At 45.2% G+C, this 22,717-nt stretch overlaps 1 protein-coding gene across 4 annotated transcripts in view; it reads right to left on the minus strand.

Moving 5' to 3' along the window:
- Positions 1-1,519: 1,519 nt before the first annotated feature.
- The window catches only part of LOC110485958 (E3 ubiquitin-protein ligase SMURF2), a 71,028-nt gene continuing 49,830 nt past the window's right edge, over positions 1,520-22,717 (minus strand). For 2 of the 4 annotated variants that reach the window (XM_036940628.1, XM_036940630.1), the window contains exons 10-20: positions 21,342-21,500; positions 20,938-21,036; positions 13,883-14,096; positions 11,697-11,800; positions 11,250-11,364; positions 10,710-10,888; positions 9,031-9,168; positions 7,723-7,843; positions 7,261-7,462; positions 4,640-4,715; positions 1,520-4,230 (exon numbers count right to left, since the gene is read on the minus strand). In XM_036940628.1, coding sequence (XP_036796523.1) covers positions 4,131-4,230; positions 4,640-4,715; positions 7,261-7,462; positions 7,723-7,843; positions 9,031-9,168; positions 10,710-10,888; positions 11,250-11,364; positions 11,697-11,800; positions 13,883-14,096; positions 20,938-21,036; positions 21,342-21,500 — 1,507 coding nt within the window. In that variant the 3' untranslated portion in view covers positions 1,520-4,130. Of the gene's footprint in view, positions 4,231-4,639; positions 4,716-7,260; positions 7,463-7,722; positions 7,844-9,030; positions 9,169-10,709; positions 10,889-11,249; positions 11,365-11,696; positions 11,801-13,882; positions 14,100-20,937; positions 21,037-21,341; positions 21,501-22,717 lie in introns of all 4 variants that reach the window. The other 2 variants (XM_036940627.1, XM_036940629.1) reach the window with 1 other exon arrangement.

Raw genomic sequence — 22,717 nt, forward strand, 5'->3', positions numbered from 1 at the left:
GGCCACTCGATTTCGTCTCTGCGTTATATTGGCATCGAACATGTCACCCTCCCTAGGAGAGTGGATGACCTTGATAATTTATTGTTAAAATGAAAGGCTGCCTGGATCTTTAACTTAAAGACCCTTGTTCCCTTCGGTCTCAACGTAGACTTTGATCTGAAGCCATTATTGTGATTATTGTGACTTTGCCATTGTAATTGTTTGTAAACTTGTATGGTTAAATTAATCTATGATCGTATGCTATCCATTTGTTTGTATGCTGTTCTTTGTATGACATTTTAATATTTGATTATTAACCAATGATATTAGGCCACTCCTGGCCATGATTACAGACACCCGTGTCTTTTGACACTGTATAAACGAGTCATCCCGCAGTGTTTGTGACTATACCCTGATGATGACAGTTTGGCTGTCGAAACGTTGGTATAACATTTTTGCATCTGAGCTCCTAGTGTGTGCGGCTCTCTTTTATTTTCAAATATATTACCCTACCTGGTTATTACTTATGGTCGCTACCGATTGTGGCTAAGAATATTTAACAGATGCTCTTACATTTGCTGCAACTTTCCTTGTCATCCAATTTGGTTTGTCTCTCAATCCCTACAAATTATAAAGCCATACATGAAGGATTCTGCATAATGACACAGCATTTCATATTTCACTGTAGGAAAGGGGCATAAATAGCCCTGCCTGTCATGTCAGTTTTCTGCCATGACTAGATTCACATTAATCTCCAGGTAAAATAGATCTATAAGAATTGTCATTTATCCTATATTTACAATCCCCTGGTTAAAATGGATTACTCATTGACCTACCTAGTTTCAATAGTATCAGTTTACATAATTATTAATTAGTACATGGAGATTGTGGTCAGAAAATAAGTAGATGCTTTTCCCTCTTAAAACTGGCAGGTATAAAAGTGGTGGAATTAAATCAAGGTCAGAATATGGAATATCTGTGGACACAAGTAGACACACCTCCATTTCTTTGCTCCTCAACCTAAATGCCTTCCTTGCTGGCACTGGCATTTCCCCCACGTTTAAGTTCAAATTTAGAATAACAGAGAGGATCATTAAAATAGGAATAAAGTCAATTTTACACACGCTAAACTCAGGTCTAAATGTCCCCTATATGAACCGACATTATATAGATGTGAGAACATCACTTATCAATCGTGTGTTCTGTCAAGGCCACTTGTTCCAGGGACCCGGCCCAGGTAGCTGTTCTGTCCCTGGTACAGTGCACCGGTCTGACCAGGGCCCAGTTTCCTAAAAAGCATGTTAAGGTTAAGTTCATGATGCTTTTGGGAAATGAGCCCGGGTGAAAGCCATCTTCATGGAGCTTCCACTACATTGTTTTCACCTGTCAAGTCTTTTCAAATCATTGCAGATGAGAGGATGGATTTTGAAATTGATAGCCTTACATGGTAAATAATTGGCCCTCATTTTGTGTGCAACTTAAATGAAATGTCTTACCAATTCCCTTCATTTTATGAGACCTAGGAAAGAACATAACACTTTATTCTATGAAACATTATGCTGTGAGTTCCAAACAGCATAGAGTTTATTGCTTGTTTTCTGCAAGGGTACAAGAGGTTTATAATTTCCGCTTTTATTTTTCTTATTTACAGTGTCAGTTGAAGCTCACAGAGCAGCTGATGTGAAAAAACTATGAACACACTGTAATAAATACAAAAGACTGAAATGAGAAATAAAAATGTTAAAATTTCAGACAAAAATTTAGCAAAAAGAAAACTAATTTACACACACAATACTTCCATACACACAGAATAAAGTGGGTTTTACACCATGTGAGAAATTGCACCGGTCGGCGACTAAATGTCGCAGGGCTCGGCTGGCAAAGCATGCTACAAGAAGCAACAGTCCATATGGTCTGATCTATTATCTAGAAACTGAGTGAAAGTCAAATGATGTTAAGACGTAGATAGCAGAAAACAGTACTGTGTGCGTGCACTGGACATGAGCTCTATGTGTGCATATCTACACGCGTATATATCTACATAAAAAGTCAATCAGTCCATTAACTATTTTGTAAATAGATGGAAGTTGCTGATTATAACGGCAACACAAGTCTGCGTGTGCAAAAAAAATCGTTTTTTTAATGCATCTTATTCATTTTCTGTAAAATTAAAAGGTTGCTTGTGATCCACCACATGAACAATATCTTATACTGTGCAAAAGCACCATTTCTAGGATACTTGATAATTGTCTTTCTGAAGAGAATCTGCTTTACCTTTGATCACACTGGACTGGGTCGATTTTATTTTGCATGTACGCAGGTGAATACAGTCCATGGTCATAGTCCACATCCACTGCTATTTAAACAGGCAGCATAAAAAAAAAAAACATTCAACAGAATTTTTCTCATGTCAACACACATTTTGCTCAGAAGGGACAAAATAATAGCAAATAAATATTGTTTTTAAAAAAAGTCCATTCATGCAAGGGTTGTGGTAGAGGCTCTATTAGGGTCATGTCTAGATGGCATACAGCGTGTCAAAAGGTGATTTTTCTATGCATTTTAGCTAACCCTAACCTAATTCTCATAACCTGCTAGGTTCATTCTCCTCAACCTTCTACAAAATGTCCATTTTGACAAAAGCTGTATCCCTTCTAGACTAAAAAAAATAACTCTAGCACTCTCTGGGCCCAACCTCAGTCTCTTAGTGGCCAAAAGGTTAAAGGTTATGCACTCAGCTCGCATTCAAGGAGAGGGTCACGGGTTTGACCTGACAACGGCTTCCATAACCAGAAGATCATCTCCCCTTCCACAAGTCAGCCTCACAAAGAAAGATGACTTCACCTGAGAATACAGAGGTCTGTGATAACACCAACATGCTAGCATGTACATGAATAGAAAGAGGAACAAGCCATATACAAAATAGGTATGTTTTTGTACACATGTATACTCAAAATTACAGGTAGATATACTTTCTTATCTGTATATTTCCATTGAATGCAGTATGGTTGGAATAAAACGTGGTATATTCATTTGAACTTAATATGAAGAAAGCACGTCCTTTGTCGCCATTCAGTTTGTAAAGTGCTCTAGAGTGGCAACTGGAAAAAACATCCTGCCATCTTAGGTTGGATGTCACTTTTGAAAACACTGACATCGTCCTTGAATTGCTTTCAACTAGCCTGGTCCCTGGGACAGAGTTCCACTCACTAGACAACGACCCACTTTGAGCGTTTGATAAGGAATTTCTATGGTGTGATTTAAAGGTACAGTGTGATATAATGATGTTTAGCGTTAAGTTCAACTCAGACTTTCACCAAAGCGCAACAGGTCTACTTCCATGTGTAGCTGGACGGGGTTAGGTGTTCAGGTTAGCATGTCTATTAGCTTTTGATGTCAAGAGGTGGCAGGAAGTTAGCTGTGTGAGACTGTATTGGTCATCAGTAAGACCTAGTTTCTCCTGGTTAGCTCATGGTCAGGAACCCCCCCCCCCCCCCCCCCCCCTGGCCCTAGTCATCTACTCAGTGTGGACCTTCATATTTCTCTCCCCCAGGCCAAAGACAACATAACTTCTCTAAAATACTCTCGTTGCAGTCTGGACCTTGGCATTCGATCGCACCAGACGACCCACAATAAAAGAAAAGATAAAGTGCTTTCACGGAACGCACATACTAGGGACCAGAGTCTTCCGGAAAAACTCCCGGTCCAACACAAAACTGGTTGTTCTGTGGATTTCACCATTATAATTACATACAAGCTATTACAAAAACAGAACTTAAAAAACTAAATAAAAGCTGGCATTCTCACAGGGTTTCAAGGTATGTAATCGTCACTCCTCTGTAGCAGCTGAAAAAGGAAGTGATATTTTTTTTAAAAGAAAGGAAAAAAAATAATGCAGAGAGAGAGAGAGAGGAGAGGAGAGGGTTCCCGTGTGGTCTGCCTCTCAGTCTGTCTGTCCTTCTGCAGTCGGTCTCCATACTGTCCTGGGGAACTGGGCAGCAGAAAGGGGTGTGGTGACAATCCTCATGGGCGTGCCTGAACGTTGCAGGGTTCCCGTGGTGACAGCAGAGTCTATAGTCTTGCTGCGCTGACCGCACAAAATACACACACGCTGACACACACACACACACACTTCCCCACTGATGTGTCACTCATTCCACCGCAAAGCCACACGTCTCCTCGATGGCTGTCAGCAGCTTGTCGTACAGCTTGTCATAGTGCTCGTAGGCGGGAACGTCAATCCGGTTAAAGCTGGACAGAGGGGGAGAGAAAGAGTTTGGAAGAGAGAGGAGTACATTTTAGGTTTGAAAGGACAGTTTTGAAGAACCTTTATCCATCGATAAATGAATGACATTTTATTTTCGTGTCAAATCGGCAGTTGGCAACCCATCCATTACGGGATGAATTGACGCCAACAAGCATTTCAATAATTCTCTTTAAACCGTGCTACATACAAAACATTAATATTGGATTTGGACATGCATTTAAAACCGGTAAAACCATATTAGTTGGGAGATTGGACACCCTTTCATAACATGGCTTTGCCTCATTGACAGGTCATTGTAATTAAGAATATGTTGTTAAATGTATGGAGTAGCATTCTTGTAGCAGTGCGTATCTGTGTGTCTAAGTGGAGCAGTGGTACAGTAACTGTACTCACCAGGTGTGGGCTTTGGGTAGATTGTTGGTGTTGGCATCGATCTGGTGGAAGGTGAAGAGCCTGGGCCCCGCAGCACCTGGAGGGTCACACACACACACACACAGAGAGAGAGAGTCATCATAAATTCTCAGGCTGTCCATCATTATATTTCTCTACACACAGACAGACAGTTCAGGACAGTTGACCAGTTGAACTCCGTGTTTAGAACGTGAACAAACATGGCTGCTGTTTTAACACAAGACTGGGTGTATATTTTATATACTGTATATTTTCATACAGAAAGACAGCTGGGTTGACCTCAGACACAGACAGACATACTGACTGACAGAGACTCACAGGCAGGCACACACACACACAGAGACTCTCTCACACGGGCACGCACGGCTTGAACAGAAAGATCAACTCTCAAACACGCACAGCTGCACTCTGAGGTCTTCTGTTCCCCCAGGGCTTCCTGTCTGTCTGGATTTAACCAAACCAACTGAGGTCGACCACGACTCTGTCAAGAAGACGGGGTCAACGCCGGCAGTCAGAGGCTCGCACAGTGTTTTCCACTAGTGTCGGCTATATAGCCAGTTACAAACTCACTTTCAGCCAGGTACTTTTTCCACTTCAATTAATTAAGCAACTTATTTTTTTTACAAGTCAGAAAATATATTAAAAACATTCTAGCGATCTATTGATAGGACAAGCGCCTGTCAGTCACAAAGTGAGCGATGACAAGGAAGCCCTGCTCGTTTGTCTGTCCCGCCTCCCGGTACCTGGGTGTGTGTGTTGTGTACGCTGTGGTTACAGTCAAATTTCTTTACACAGTGGGAGAGAGCCTGATGCTCTTCCATCGTCTACGAGTCAATTTGCACGTCCCTTATAAAATGTGGTAACGATGAGTCGAAATCCACAACCTATTGTTTCCTGGCACATTCATATTTTTTCATTTTGCGTGTTTCATATGCAGCCATGACGTGCAAGAGCACAGGCTTACTGAGCCGTTCATCTGGCTCCATAATTTGTATACCGGTAGGCTTTTTGGTCAATAATCTGCAGATAAATTATGAAAACAATCGATGAAGATGGCGAATCATATTCACTGTAGGTACAATTGGTAGGGTAGTGGAGATATGATCAAAGAAAACAAATGTCATTGTTTTAAAAGCTAGAGATACTTACAGTGCCTTCAGAAAGTATTCACACCCATTGACTTTTGACAGATTTTGTTGGGTTACAGTCTGAATTTAAAATGGATTAAAATTGAGATTTTGAGCAACTAGCCTACACACAACACCCCATAACGTCAGAGGAATTTTTAACTAATTTAAAAAAATTAAGCTGAAATGTCTGGTGTCAATAAGTTGTTATGGCAAGCCTAAATAAGTAAAGGAGTAAAAATGTGCTTAACAAGTCACATGGACTCACTCTGTATAATAAAGAGAGTGATTAACATGATGTTTGAATGACTACCTCATCTCTGTACCCCACACATACAATTATCCGTAAGGTCCCTCAGTCGAGCTGTGAATTTCAAACATATTCAACCACAAAGACCAGGGAGGTTTTCCAATGCCTCGCAAAGAAGGGTACCCATTGGTAGATGGTAGCATGGTGAAGTTATTAATTACACTTTGGATGGTGTATCAATAGACCCAGTCACTACAAAGACACAGGCGTCCTTCCTAACTCAGTTGCCGGAGAGGAAGGAAACCGCTCAGGGAAATCACCATGAGGTCAATGGTGACTTTAAAACAGTTACAGAGTTTAATGGCTGTGATAGGAGAAAACTGAGGATGGATCAACAACATTGTAGTTACTCCACAATACTAACCTAAGTGACAGATTGAAAAGGAAGCCTGTACAGAATTAAATATTCCAAAACATGCATCCTGTTTGCAACGAGGACCTAAAGTAAAACAGCAAAAAAAAAGTGGCAAAGAAATTAACATTATGTCCTGATGACAAAGCGTTATATTTGGGGCAAATCCAACATCTCTGAGTACCACTTCATATTTTCAATCGTGGCGATGGCTGCATCATGTTATGGGTATGCTTGTCATCAGCAAGAACTAGGGAGTCCTTGCCGACGCACTGGCAAGATGCTAGAGGAAAACCTAGTTCAGTCTGCTTTCCACCAGACACTGGGAGATGAATTCACCTTTCAGCAGGACAATAACCTAAAACACAAGGCCAGATCTTCACTGGAGTTGCTTATCAAGACGACATTAAATGTTCCTGAGTGACCTAGTTAGACTTGAAAATGGCCGTCCAGCAATGATCAACCACCAACTTGACAGAGCTTGAAGAATTTAATTAAGAATAATGTGCAAATATTGTATAATCCAGGTATGCAAAGCTCTTAGTGACTTACCCAGAAAGACTCACTGCTGTAATTGCTGACTCAGGGGTGTGAATACTTATGTAAATGAGCCATTTCATTTTCCATAACTTAGCAAACATTTTTCACTTAGTCATTATGGGGTATTGTGTGTAGATGGGTGAGAAAAAATATATAATTTAATCAATTTTGAATTCAGGCTGTAACAACAAAATGTGGAATAAATCAAGGGGTATGAATACTTTTTGAAGGCACTGTAAACACATCAGCCCCCCCCCCCCCCCCATCTCTTTACCTTGTAAAGCCTTGAATCCCTGCAGTGGGACTCTAGATGACCCGGTAACAAACTGCAGCAGTCTGGCCCTCCTCTCCTCGTCGTAGGACTCCACGGCCTTCCAGAACCACTTGACCACGTTGCTGTCCGTGGTGCAGTGCTTCAGACGTGTGTTGCTCTTCCAGTCCGCTATGTCGATCTTCCCCAGGCCACACACTATCAACTGGGGTAGGGAAGAGAGGGGAGAACATAGCTGATTAGATGGTTTGAAGGGGTGTATATTCGTGGGAAAAAGTATGATAGCTGTCACCTTTCATTTCATTTAAAAAGTATATCCCAAGGTCTCAGATTCATCTTGGAACCCCCCCCCTCCCCTATTCAGGATACCCACACAAAGATGTATGCTCTTGAGAAATGATGTCATGTTTCCAGTAAGTGAATCATTTCTTTCCTAGACCATGTTATATGCAACTGTCTACATACCTCTAGTTCCTTCTCGTCAAAGGACTTGAGCAGGTGCTGGGGGATGACCTCGTTGAAGCCCTTCTGCAGGGCCAGGAACTGAGCCTCGATGCCGTGGAGGAAACGCCAGTTCACATACAGCCTATAAAGAGAGAAGACCTAAGTCAATATAACATTGCAACATGTGAAACCCCCACAGCAGTTCAACCAAAACCAGGACTGGGGGATAAGTATTTTTGGTGTGCTGGTAATCTTGGAAAGACAGAACCAAATTCAGATTTGGTTCTGGAGGGGAGGGTTGAGATTCGGCTCAGTGCGAGAGGCGTAGTCCTTTGAAACCCTTGGCCATCTATGAGCCAATCGAATCCCTCCCCTTCTGAAATTCGAAAGATGCCAGGTAACAACCATCTCTGCTTAATCGTGATTCGTCCAAATAATCAGTGACGCAAAAACCAGCGCACCAGAGGAATTATTCCTCTTCACCCTCATATCCCCTATGTTCCAGACAGATTTAACTTCGGTTACGGATGGGGGAGAGACTACTGCGCTGCTAACTGGCTGGCATGCAGCTGCTGTCTTGGTCGGAACAGGTCTATCTTGAAAAATAGATTGTATCACAATGAGACCAACCAAATCAAATAATAAATTAACCCCATTGGTTCTAAGAGGAACGATGTCACTCCATCACAAGGTATGTTTCAGGTGTATACTTCAGACCTGAGGGGTGATGACGGTTGCTGTGTGTGTATCGCGTCGGCTGTGTGTGTGTGTATCGCGTCGGCTGTGTGTGTGTGTGTGTGTGTGTGTGTGTGTGTGTGTGTGTGTGTGTGTGTGTGTGTGTATCGCGTCGGGTGTGTGTATCGCGTCGGATGTGTGTGTGTGTGTATCACGTCGGCTGTGTGTATCAAATCAAATTTATTTACATAGCCCTTCTTACATCAGCTGATATATCAAAGTGCTGTACAGAAACGTGTCGGCTGTGTGTGTATCGCGTCGGCTGTGTGCGTGTATCGCGTCGGCTGTGTGCGTGTATCGCGTCGGCTGTGTGCGTGTATCGCGTCGGCTGTGTGCGTGTATCGCGTCGGCTGTGTGCGTGTATCGCGTCGGCTGTGTGTGTGTGTGTGTATCACGTTGGCTGTGTGTATCAAATCAAATGTATTTACATAGCCCTTCTTACATCAGCTGATATCTCAAAGTGCTGTACAGAAACATGTTAGCTGTGTGTTTCGTGTCGGCTGTGTGTGTATCGTGTTGGCTGTGTGTGTATCGTGTCGGCTGTGTGTGTGCGCGTGCTTGGGACCCAGGCAGCCGCCTCCTCCTCCTCCGTACCTGACATACTCCTTCTTGGTGTCCTCGGAGACAGAGACAGTCTTGCCGTTGGGCTTCAGTTCGTGCTGGATGATCTCGCCGTAGGCATTGTGCTCCACACAGAACGTATGGTCCAGCACCCCCGTGATGTCGTTGTCCCTGGAGGGGAGAAGACGGAAATGTTAGTCGTCGGACATGTTAGCCTGTCTTGTCAACAGAGGGCGCTAGTCTTGATGGGAGAGCAGTTGGTTCATGCTGGTGTTTTAGTGGTATTTCATGGATACAAAACAACCAACAGTTCAGCTCAAGGTTGTCAGCTCACGGCCACACGTGCAAACTCAAACATTACACATGCTATCCCGTGTGTCTGAATATACTGTATATGGCTGTGCTTGTACAGTATTGTAAGTCTTCGGGGGTTCACGTAAGTTCAATTGTGTCTGTGTGCAAGCATCTGTATGTGTGTGTGTGTAGATGTCTGCCTCAACGCTGTATGTGTGTCCAGGTCTATACACTATATATGCAAAAGTATGAGGACACCCCTTCAAATTAGTGGATTCAGCTATTTCAGCCACATCCGTTGCTGACAGATGTATAAAATGGAGCACACAGCCGTGCAATCTCCATAGCTCAACATTGGCAGTAGAATGGCCTTCCTGAAGAGCTTAGTGACTTTCAACGTGGCACTGTCATAGGATGCCGACTTTCCAACAAGTTAGTCTGTCAAATTTCTAGGCGCAACAAGCTCACAGAACGGGACCACCGAGTGCTGAAGCACACAGAGCGTAAAAACAGTCTGTCACAACAGAGTTCCAAACTGCCTCTGGAAGCAATGTCAGCACAAGAACTGCTCGCTGGGAGCTTCACGAAATGGGTTTCCACGGCCGAGCAGCCGCACACAAGCCTAAGATCACCATGCACAATGCCAAGAGTCGGCTGGAGTGGTGTAAAGCTCGCCGCCATTGAACTCTGGAGCTGCCGTTATTGGGCCTATATGAATTCTAGTTAGTTTTGAAGCACATGCACATGTATTTGTTTATGATAAAAGCTAAAATGTTGATACGAATCCCAGTCATTCAAATGACAAAGTAATTTGTGGAATATTAGGTTTTTACATTGTGTAAAAAGCACCGTTTCCTACTGAGATGCATTACATTGAAAATTGTACTGTCACTTTAATAAGAATGTCAGTGACCTTCTGGAGTGACAACATGCAAATCAGTCATTCATTCATTGCTATGATCTCCTGAAGAAGCTATCCCTTTTCCATTCTTTCTGTGCCGCCAAATGTTTGCATATACTGGTAAAGTTACCAGGTCGTTAGCTAGCTAAGGTGTTAACGGCACGCGAGTCGTTTTAGAACGGCCCAGGGTTTATGAAGGTAAAATGCGTCCCGTCACTGGAGCGCCAACGCGCAATAGAAGGAAAAAACATTGTGCGGGTAAATACGGGTCACAATTTCTGAACAGTTTACGCTGGAGACAATAACAATTTTTCCCCCTCTCTAGGCCACTCGGAAACAGCGGCACAGTGAAGCCTAATCATTACAACAATTATTATCTGACTTTTTTTCCCTCCTAGGTGCACTGGTGCTACCAGATTTAAATTTCCAAGTCGCACAGCAAAATATTTAGGAGCATATGCGACCAAAACGCGTGTCAGAGCCCCCCCTGTACGTGTCGTCGGTGTCTCCTACTCACAGGATCCAGACCAGGCTGTTGTGGAGGTCTGGGTCCACTGACTCCATGTCATCCAGGGTGATGGGTTTCCCCAGCAGCTGTTTGTAGAAGGGCAGGGTGAAGCCCCCGTCTATGTAGTGGCCGTGGAACACCGCCATGCCCATGATACGACCCACAAAGTGGAAGTAGGACAGGTGCTCCTGGAGAAAAAGAAAGGAGAGATGAGTTGAGGTTGGCCATCAATGCTTATTTTGTGTGCGAGTGTGGTCACTATTGGGTTGTAGAGAAAAGCGTGATATAAATGTAGCTTATCATCATTATTATACCGAGGTCCCTCCCCTCTGACTTTCTCATCCAATGGGCTTGAGGTGGTGGTGAGCAGACACGAGGAATCAAGAAAATGTCATTGAGATTCTCCCCGTGTCTACTCCTCCACCTCCTTCAGTCTACAAGAACCTCCCTCTCGTAGGAATTCAGCTTGTGGCTCGTTCTCCATCCTCCTCTCTGTTATTATGTGTCTCTCTCTATGTATCTATTGACTCCTCTATTTCTCTCTCTCACCGGGTTGACGGCGCTGTCTGGGTTGATCTGCAGGGTGTAGATGTCGTCTCTGGAGTACTGGAACAGGCCGTAGTAGGGGTTCAACATCTCATGGGACAGCAGGTACAGCCACTCCCTATAAGACAGACATCTTGTTAGTCACGTGACACCGGCATAATAAAAACACCATTATTTTGGGTTGCATGTTGGCCACATGCCCCCCAAATTTTTCTGTTTGATGTATCAAGCTTTTTGAATGTGAATTTCCACAGAGGTTGTTTCTTTCTGGACTACTGCCCTATGAGCAAAAGATGTTGAAAAGACATTGAAAATATTTTGAAAAGGCATCTTTTTGGTTGAAAAGACGAAGACCATAGATTGACTGATGAAAACAATTTTGCTCAATGGGTTGACCTCGTGGTATTATTTAACAGTGTTTCAGCCTGGAGGTGTGGATGACTGCAGTACCTGGCCACTCCTCCGTAGTCCAGGCCCTCCTCTCCTCTGAACTTGACCATCAGTCTCTTCCACAGGTCCTTGGGACGCATCTTCATCACCTGGCGGTACGACTCCTACAACACAACAAACGAGCGCATGGGTCTGTTAACCTTGGGTGTATTCACTAGGAACCAAACGGAACCAAAACAGGGAGGAACCTACCCGAATTGGTAAAATATAAAGTCTCGTTTTTGCTGCAAAACATTTTGCTACGGAATACACCCCTAATCTTAAAATGTGCCAACCTGCAGGCCATTCAACTCGACCCTCAATCATGTGGTTTCTGTTCTAAACAGCAGTAAGAGCAACAGTGGATTACAATGTTCCGGATCCGAATTCCACAATTGATAATGTCAAGTAAAGTCTGTTCTTTATTTTAATTTCAAATAATAATAATTTAAGTGGGGCAGAGAGTACAGCAATATGCGGTCGACAATTTACCATTGTCATAATACTCCCTCAGATGAGTCAATTCACCATCCAGAGCTGTTTGACAGCGCTGTACACCGCTCCTCGTTCTCTCGCTCTCCTGGTAGACTAGGCCCTAGTGGTGCCTGGGAGAAACCAGCAGGAATGCACCAACACCATGACACATGTGCCTGGGAAAGAGAGCTAGTGCATGTGTGAGTGGGCTTTACGTGCACTAGCTCCGTTTACGTCACGTAAGGGCTTTCTCTCGCCCGCCCCCCCTCGCTCTCTCTCACTCCCTCTCCTCTATCAGGGTCCAGAGTAACTCGGGAGGGCTGCCATCAAAAACAAACTCCTGCCACCACAGCACAGAGCTGTGAGGAGTGTTGCAACGGTGAACACAGCAAAGCAGAGGAAGCAGGCTCGAGGAGAAGCAAGAGAGTGAAGCGAGGGTTATTAGTTAGGAAATTACAGTGCACTGGTCAGTGGCGAACAATGCCACCAGTCCCTGTTGAAATCGCAGGCAGGGCGCGCCACACACACACGGGCGCACGCTCGCTTTGCTTTCTTGCACATCGTGTCCCCGTGGCTGTTACGTCCCCAGGATGAAGTCATCTTTTTTTCTTCTTAATTTGCTCAAATTGTACTGGCGAAAGATGTCTGTCCCCAAAACTTGCCACTAGGTACTTCCTTCCTCCCTCTCCCCCTCCCCTCCTTCCCCCCACTTTTAACTGCTGAAATCATCCTGAAAGAATGCCTTGCCGCGGAAGAACAGATTGGAGGAGGCGAAAGAAAGTGGAAACTGGTGTTTGAAAGGGCCTTTTTCCTCCCTGGTTTTTACTGCAAATCGTAACGAATTTGGGGGTATTACTGCTCAGTTGTAGTAGGCCTTTTCTTGCAGACTGTAAATGGATGCAAAGCAACCTATAAATCTTATGGGTGTGCATGTTTGTAGACTTGTAACAGATTATATAGATATATATATATATATTCTTATTTTTCTTCAGTATAAGCACTTGTTTGGGTGTATGAGCAGTGTACTATTGCATGTGTCATTTTTACATGTATGCCTTTTGAGTGTGTACAAAACATTAAGAGCACCTGCTCTTTCCATGACAAAGTCTGACCATAGTCTGATCCCTTACTGATGCCAATTGTTAAGTCCACTTCAATCAGCGTAGGGGAGGAGTCAAGTTAAAGGAGGATGTTTAAGCCTTGTAGACATGGATTGTGTATGTGTGCCATTCAGCGGGTGAATGGGCAAGACAAAAAAACTTAGGTGCCTTTGAACAGGGTATGGTAGTATGTGCCAGGAGCACAGGGTTGTCAAGAACTGCAGCGCTGCTGGGTTTCTCCACGCCCAACAGTTTCCCACGTCCATCAAGAATGGTCCTCCACCCAAAGGACATCCAACCAACTTGACACAGCTGTGAGAAGCATTGGAGTCAGCATCCCTGTGGAACGCTTTTGACACCATCTAGAGTCCATGCCCCGACTAATTGAGGCTGTTCGTTCTGAGGGCAAAAGCAAGGGGGAGGTGCAACTCAATATTAGGAAGGTTTGTGCAGCCTACTATAAAAAGTATTCTTGATGTGGCGGATGAGTGAGTTACGCCTCTCAATGTAAAGCACTACCTATCTACATGAAAATGCAATCCATTATGATCCAGTATAAAATGAAGCCGTCAATCACACACCTGGACAGGGTTTTCACACAAGCCGAGCCCCCCCCCCCCCCCATCAGTTTACCTCAAAGATCTCCTCGCGGCAGACCTCGATGCGACAGTGGCCTGCCTGGGGCTGCTGATTGGACAGCTCCTGCCGGAGGATCTTGAGCTTCTGGACCAGGTCCCTCTTGTACTTGGGCACGGTGAGGCACTCTGCCTCATCGGGGAGCTGGGCCGGGGACAACGCCGGGACCTGCGGGGGGGGCTGCTGCTCCTTCAACTGATTCGACTGACGACTACTGGGGAGGGAGACGAGCAGAAATGCTCAATGTTAAACAGTAAAAAATTTGCTATGTGAACTCAAACAAGACAATTGTAACACATGGAATGAAATGATTAACACCATCTTTCTCTCTCTGTCTCTCTCCACTATTTTGGCAATAGTGGACTGCTCCGTTAAAATGGCAAGGCAGCTCGTTTTGAATTTGGATAGAGAGACAGAGAGCAAGAGAGAGGTGGTGTGGACTGTGGAGAATACGGGGTTAAACGTGTATATGGGTGCAAATGAACCCCCTCAGGGAAACCTTGGGACTTCCGACAAGCCCTCTAAGCACTAACTGAAACTTAATAGAAACCCCTGCACCCCCCCACCTCATCCTCCACTCTTTCTCATCTCAGAAGAGTCAATCTGAGCTAGATCTTTGGCTAGACTGGGACTTCACTGGGCATCAAGGTGGTATTACCACAGGGCCAAGAGAAAGAGAGAGAGAGAAAATAGAGGCACACAAAGGTAAGTGTTGTGAGGTGCTGGTGGCTGGCGCCTCTGGGCTCTCAGCTCGTTGTAGACAGAGGGAGTTGTGGTCCGTCTGTGCCTTCTGCCCTCCGCCACCACCTCCTCCTCCTCCTCTCCTTCCAGTGCTGGCAGACTAATTAAACACGCAGCCTTCGCTTTGTAAGACACCTCCGTTTCCTCTTTAAAGCCTCAAAGTGTCTTCAAAGTGAAACTGGCGCCTTTCGTCGGTGCCCTCTGCCACCCTGCCCCTGGCTAACCGCGGCTGGGTCCACCGCTGCCCTGGCTCTGTACCCACGTCAATCTATGCCCGTATGGGATGGTTACACACACACACACACACACACACACACACACACACACACACACACACACCCTCCCAAAAGGGCCAGAGTTTCCAACAGGACGGTACAGAAGACAGAGGTCCTAATAAAAAGACCTACTGTCCAGTAGCAGTACAGTTGCAGCCAAACAAAGGTGGTTCACAGAGAGGGAGTTCTTTAAACCGGTGTCTGAGAGGGGAGGCCACAGGCAGAACAGAACATAGCCACCCAAACACCCACCCACCCACACTCACACACCCTCGTTCACCCTGTCACTCCCTCATTCTTCAGGGGTGGAAAAAAGAAAAAAAAGGCGTGTTATATTTGGAGTTCTCCAAACTAAACAGGCTCAGTGTTCCGCCGGTCCGTATCCCTGTATAATCAAGTCAGCTGGTATTTATTTTATTGGCAGCGTCGAGGCCCTTCCATGTCAAAGTGAGGGTAAGGCTCGGCTCGCAGGGCTGAAAACCACTTTAGGAAGACACACACACACACACACAGAGAAAAAAGAGGTCCTTAAACAAAATGGAATGAGTTTCTCTTGGCTCGGGTTAGGAAGCCCTTGAACCATATAATAAAGCATAATTTGAACGTTTTCGTTGAGGGCGCGCGATGTAATTAAAAATACGTTTCAGGCATAGTTCGGCGTCTCGGGTTCCCGATTCAGAATGACCTCGGCATATTTCTAACTGTAAATATAGCAGTACAAGTGCGGCTCAGTCGAAAATCACTCTGGCGCGGAGACACACGAGGGGAAAGAGTCGAGGGTTCCTTTCTGTGACGAGCCTCGATGAAATACGACTATCCGGGTAGAAAGACAAACTTTCAAATTCAATCTAGGAGTATTATTGTTATTCCAAGGTAGAAGAACGAGGCGAGGCGAGAGCGAGCGTTGCCAGAACAGGATTCGCTGGACCGAAGCGGTCACAATCCTGAAGTTGGCACAGGTTTGGTACCCGAGGTCCCAGCGAATCAAAAGCTCCTTTATTGAGCTGGGCGTACTACCTCGCTATAACCTCCCTCTCCCTGGCCCTTTACACTTTGCGTGAACAGCGGGGAGAAGGCCACCAAGGGTCGTCCAAGAGGCGCTGTTGTGCTGACTACTACCCACAAAGGAGTGTGTGTTTGTGGCGCTGGAGCTCAACCCTCAAATCACCAATCATCTACCCAGGCTCCGGAAAGGAGGGGAGACGTTCCCATTGGCAGTGGACGGCCAAGTTCTCCATAAGGGCAGACAAGGGAAGTATTGCACTATATAGGGAATAGGATGTCAGCCAATCACTACCCTAGCACCACAAAGGTAGCTTTCACAAGCCTGGAGCTGCCTCCCTGTCTCACTCACAAAGAGCCCCCATAGGCACTGACAAAAACACTTGCATACAGACAGGATGTTTACAGTATTTAGGCTACATAAAATGTGTCTATTAGTCACAAAGACACATGACAGACTAAAAATACATAAAGACCCATCCAAAGGCCTTGACGACGCTCTGTTTTACAGAAATGACGTTTACAGAATTTAAGCGGCAAAAAAGGTGTTTGTATGGCACACACCGTGGTAAACAAAACCAACTTCAAATACATAAAGATGGCGTCATAAAAGACATTTGATTCATTCGCTCGCCTTCATTTCACCAAGTAAGTTCGACGCCCCCATCGCACACCAAATATAAACGACTCGCTTGAAAAATACGACGCAGACATTGTCGTAATGCTGCAGAAATAGATATACGCACGTTTAGTCAGGAACATGCATGTGAGAGACAGGCGGACAGTGTGGCTGAGTGCAGACCACAGCGACGTGGATGTGTGAGACATGTCTAGCAGTCTGAAGGTCTTTTCCAGTCAGAGGCTGAACCAGCAACCAGTCAGTCAAATATAAAACAGCAGGTAAATGCCACTCCACCCGATTACAGAAATAGCTTTTATTGATTCTCTATTCTGTCACTTATTTGTCTATCCCGCCGACCACCAAACCACTAGCAGTGGGCTAAGTCTCCTCTCAGTCTCCTTGATTATCTGATTAAAATGAATTAGTGTCTCCATTCTTCTTTCTATTCTTCTGTTACTACCCTTTCATTTACTTCCTCTCCCTTTCCTCCACATCCAATCACACCCTACCTCTTTCACAAATCGCATCTCAATCTACCCCTTACTATTCCACTCCTCTACTCTCTCTCTACTACAGGATCCCTTCATTTCCTAGCCACTAGTCTAGGCAGGGTGGAGAGCACAGGAACGAAAGAAAGAGGAGAGCGAGATGGAGAGAGAAGAGAGCGAAGGTAAGAGCCCGAAAGTGAGAGAAAGAGAGAGCGAAGGAGAGAGAGAACGAGAGAGGTGAGAGCGCGAAAGTGAGAGAGAGCGAAGGAGACGGAGAGCGAGAGAGGTGAGAGGGCGAAAGTGAGAGAGAGCGAAGGAGAAAGAGAGCGAGAGAGGTGAGAGCGCGAAAGTGCGAGAGAGCGAGAGAGGTGAGAGGAGAGAGAGAAAAAGGAGAGCGGGAGAGAAGGAGAAGGAGAGCGAGAAGAGAGGAACTTCATTGCAGAACAGTAGTCTGCACTTTGGTGCATAACTCTCACATTCCTCTCCTTCCACATCCTCCTTTCTCTCACATTCTCTAAATCTCTCCCTCGCTCTGGTATACAACTACACATTCAATTCCTTCCTTCCCAACCCTGTAAAGTGTGACAACGTAGCGATAGTGACAACTTACTTAAACTTACTTAAACACCAATAAGTGGTCAGGCTATTGTCCTACCTTTGCCTTACATGGAATGAAATAAGAACTCGAAACCTCAATCAAAAACCAAAGCACCACTAACTAGGGGCTCCGTACCGTTCTGTTTTTCTAGGGGGGTCACACACTGGAACACAGCATACTGTCTCTAACAGCGAGGTAACGCTTATCGTGAGGCCATCATCAATAGCATATCCACTCTGACAAACTTAAATGGCCCGAGGAATCCCGGCGAAAAACATTTATCAAGCGTGTTGTGGGCCACGGTGGTTGTTGGGTGAAATATTCTGAAATCCTGGGGCTGATCGAAGACAGATGTGCTGCTGATGGCAGGCCAGGCCTGGCTGCAGCACCGCTAGGCTAGCTAGCTAATATGTTTTCCAGCAGCTTAGCGCAGAGCGTTCTGGGATGGGCCAGTAGGGGTGTTACTGGAGCCAGGGGAGTCCTCAATGTTTGGAAGGGGTGACACACACACACACACACACAGTGTGTGTCCCGGGATAAATACACCCCCCCCCCATTCATGGAGGAGAATCTCTCCATGCAGACACACTGCTGGATTTGGGTTGTGGCATTTTTGTGGCTGTTTTGTTTGTTTGCTTTGGCACCTTTCAACACCCCTCATTATCACATCTATGCAGGCAACCATTCACTTACACTACTGACTAGGTACACCATTGTTCATTGTATATAGGCTACTTCAGTTATTACATATATTTTTGTTAATCCATGATCTCTACGTTGTCTCCCTTTTGGTTACGGGCTTCGAGTCGGTTCGTGACAACACTTACAACACTTACTTACAGTAAACATGCAATACACACACTCAATTCATAAACAGGGTTTACACACACACACACACTCTTTGTCCTCCCTCCCGGTCCAAGATAGCTCACTCTTCTCCCCAGACGGTGCTAACGTCTCCATAAGACACACCCTTCTATCAGCCGCATCTGGTCTCACTTTGCCTGTTTACTTGCCTGTTGTCAGTCAGTAAGGACTGTTTATAGTTCCGGCTGAGAACTAGTCAGCAATCAAACAAGATGTCCGTGTTCTGCTAAGTGCCTTTAATACCCAATAAAACACGATTGTGCGAGCGCCAACAAAGCCATAAAAAGAAAGAAAACTGTGTCTTCATAGAAGTGTGCTGACTGAGGGGGGGGTGGAAGAAATGTTGCCTTCATAGAAGTGTGCTGACTGATGGGGGGTGGAAGAAATGTTGCCTTCATAGAAGTCTGCTGACTGAGGGGGGGGTGGAAGAAATGTTGCCTTCATAGAAGTGTGCTGACTGATGGGGAGTGGAAGAAATGTTGCCTTCATAGAAGTGTGCTGACTGAGGGGGGGGTGGAAGAAATGTTGCCTTCATAGAAGTGTGCTGACTGAGGGGGGGTGGAAGAAATGTTGCCTTCATAGAAGTGTGCTGACTGATGGGGAGTGGAAGAAATGTTGCCTTCATAGAAGTGTGCTGACTTAGGGGGGGTGGAAGAAATGTTGCCTTCATAGAAGTGTGCTGACTTAGGGGGGGTGGAAGAAATGTTGCCTTCATAGAAGTGTGCTGACTGAGGGGGGGGGGGGGGGAGGAAGAAATGTTGCCTTCATAGAAGTGTGCTGACTGATTCGGGGTGGAAGAAATGTTGCCTTCATAGAAATGTGCTGACTGATTCGGGGTGGAAGAAATGTTGCCTTCGTAGAAGTGTGCTGACTTAGGGGGGGTGGAAGAAATGTTGCCTTCATAGAAGTGTGCTGACTGAGGGGGGGTGGAAGAAATGTTGCCTTCATAGAAGTGTGCTGACAGAGGGGTGGAATAAATGTTGCCTTCGTAGAAGTGTGTTGACTGGGGGGTGGAAGAAATGTTGCCTTCATAGAAGTGTGCTGAATGGGGGGGGAGGGGGGGGGGGGTGGAAGAAATGTTGCCTTTCATAGAATCATAGAAGTGTGTTGACAGGGTGGAGGAATAAATGTTGCCTTCATAGAAGTGTGATGACTGAGAGGGTGGAAGAAATGTTGCCACATTGCAGCCTTGTTTAAATGGAGTCTGGGGTTTAAATTCCAGGGAGAGACGATTGGCTCCTGACTAACTAGTAACACACACACACCTGTGCTCAGCACAGACAGCTCTAAAAGTATTTTGTAAAAATACTAAAGCACTAGAATGCGATAGGGTAGTGACTAGTGGCGTAACACCCTTCGAGGTACAACAAAGGCATATACATAGACAATTAAATAAGACACTATTGGATCTGAGTCAACAGTGAGTGGGAGTTTATTGCTTTGGTTTGCATTTCTTTACTTTTCCCTCATCTGTGAAGAAAAAACACATTCCAAGTGTCCAAAAGCAGCATCTTTCAGAGTGCTGCAAATCTTGCCCTCAAAAGGGAATAAGACAGTGTTGTGCATCAGCGTAAACTCACTAAGCTAGCTCCACTGCCGGGGGGGGCTATTTTGACACATACGGATACGATTCGTGCCGAATGACCAGATGTTGATTTCACAAACACGCGTCTCGTGCCAGGCGCTGTTATTGCAAGGTTTCACCCGAGAATTCATACAAAAATACCTTTTCTTATTAAAAGAAGGAAAAAAATGACACATTCTTGGTGTAAGACAAGAAATTCAAGCTCCCTATACCTTAGCTGAGATTTACCTCGTTCCCAACTGGGTTTAGCTACTGCCCCTCCACCTGCTTCCGCCGTGTCCACCTGACTGTGTGCAAAGCAATGTGGGTAATAGCGCATGGTAACTGGACTGTTCCACTGGGGCGCACGGTACACGGCTGGTGTTTGAACAGCTGCTCAGGAGGGGGGGATACTGGCATGCACGCACCACACACACACACACCTGCTGGCTTACTGCAGAGAGAGAGAGTTCTAGCCTAGCAGCATCTGATCCACATTACAGTGTTTCGTCAGTAGTGGGACGGCTCCAGCCCTAACCCCAGATCCAGCCCAGAGGCCTTTCAAGGCATGCCACTACCTGAGGTTCAGCTGAGGCAGCTCGCTGACAAACTGTTTGCGCACAGACAGACTGCCAGGAGTGTGTGTGCATGTTTAGTGAACCTGAATTGCATATGTGAAAATCAACAGTGGCAAAGCTACACACACAGACGGCCCACCGGTAGGGTCACACGTTGTCAGCATTTGTTTCCAGTCTGCGTCTTACGCTGCTGTTGTGATGCGTGTGGTGAAAGGTTGCAGAGTTTGCACACACACACGTGTGTGGTTGAGTGGTGTGAATCAGTATTATTGTTTGTCACCCCCTGAAGTGTGGTGTGTGTGTGTGTGTAGGGTTACCTGAGGTTAGTGTTCTGGCTCTGGCTCTCCATGGCCACGCGGGAACCGTTTGGACTAGGACCGTTTGGACCAGGGCTGTTTGGACCAGGGGGGTTTGGACTAGGGAGGAAAAGAGGGAGCGAGAGAGCGAGAGAGAGAGCAACAAACCAACAGTGATATAAAATAGGACATAAAGATCTGACGCCATCACACAGCAGACGGATTCGCTAACAGCAGGTAGAATGCTTCCTCTGCATTTTTGCTACCATGATATTTCACTGTGATCTAGAAAAATAGGCAAACCCAGTGTTTTCAGCTACAAAAATGCATGACCCCTGAGTAGACCGTAACAGTAAAGACCCCAGCTCGAGTCGAAGGTCACAGTCGAAGGTCACAGCCTGAACGGTGACAGCGTTTGCACTCACTTGAGGACCAGGTGGAGGTTGGCGGAGAGGCGCGGGTCGGTGAACTGCGTGGTTCGGTTGTTGTGGTCCACAAAGTAGACGCGCCCCGTTGCCGTGTTGCGGATCTCCCAGCCCGGCGGCAGAGGACCCAGCTCCTCACAGTTGACGTTGCTCAGATCCCTGGGCAGGAAAATAGGACCACAGGAGTCCGTGAACACAACTAAACCATAACCACGTCAACTCCATTGCTCACTCAACCTAGGGTGCTAAAACAACAAGGGTATAAACACAATGAGTATAACACTACAGTATTTACTACTATTATCATCATTATACTTGATTGAGTATTAATCATCTAGGTGAATGAGAGTATATGATATTTTAGTGTAGAACCAGGCTTTTAAAGTACGACTTGTAAACACTGTCACTACTGTTCGACATCTTTATTCTACCAGTTAGGTAGGATTATTGAGTGCAAATTGGTCTTCCTAAGTATACAAAAATATTTTCTCCAAGTATAAAAAAGGACATCCCAGAGGCGTGCCTAAATTCAACTCGGCAGAGTCGGATCGATCGCAAAACATCTGAGAAAACACTTTGAATAATTTGTAAAAATTCCCTCTCGGTCTCTACTCCCCCGTGAACCTAACATTCTTTTCTGTTGAAACGTAAAACCCTGAAGTGGGATGTTTTAACTGTCCACTGAGGACTCGTCGTTAAAACAGTCTGCACATGCCTGGCTAAGCTGTTTCGTGACATAATGGGTGTTTAACTCGTTCTGGGCCAAATGACCATGATTCAAGGTTGAATCTTAAGGACATTGAATCTCTGAAGACTTCGATATGTTCATTATTTGGGATAAATCGGTGTGTGTGTGTGTGTGTATTAGCGTATCACTGAACAAGAAGTACAGTGTAGTGTTCGATTGAACCTTTTGGGAAACAGTTAAGGAAGGTGAGGAAAGGTCAGGGCACACAACCAGGGTGGTGTTCATTAGGCATCAGAAGAAAAAAGACTGAAATAGGGAGGTCTACCTGGACTTAAGAGACATTTTAAAACGTTTTCCAAAGAATGCCTTAATGAACACGACCCAGAAGACAGACAAAAAAAAAAAAGTCTAACAGCGAAAGGTCAATTGTCAAAGTTTCTAGTCTGTGTGAAGGAGAGAGAGTGAGAGAGGGAGTGACAGATTGTTATTGTTATATGTATGGTTATTTTGACCCTTCATCATTGTTATTACTGTTCTGTTGACAATATAGATTATTATTATGTTAATTATGTCAATATTGTAAATCTCCAAAGTAAGCTTTGGCAAATATACATTGTTACCTCATGTCAATAAAACAAATTGAATTAAGAGAGACACGCGGACAGACAGAGACACGCGGACAGACAGA

Source organism: Oncorhynchus mykiss, chromosome 13 (assembly GCF_013265735.2).
Source record: "Oncorhynchus mykiss isolate Arlee chromosome 13, USDA_OmykA_1.1, whole genome shotgun sequence".
In the NCBI taxonomy this organism is placed as follows: Eukaryota; Metazoa; Chordata; class Actinopteri; order Salmoniformes; family Salmonidae; genus Oncorhynchus; species Oncorhynchus mykiss.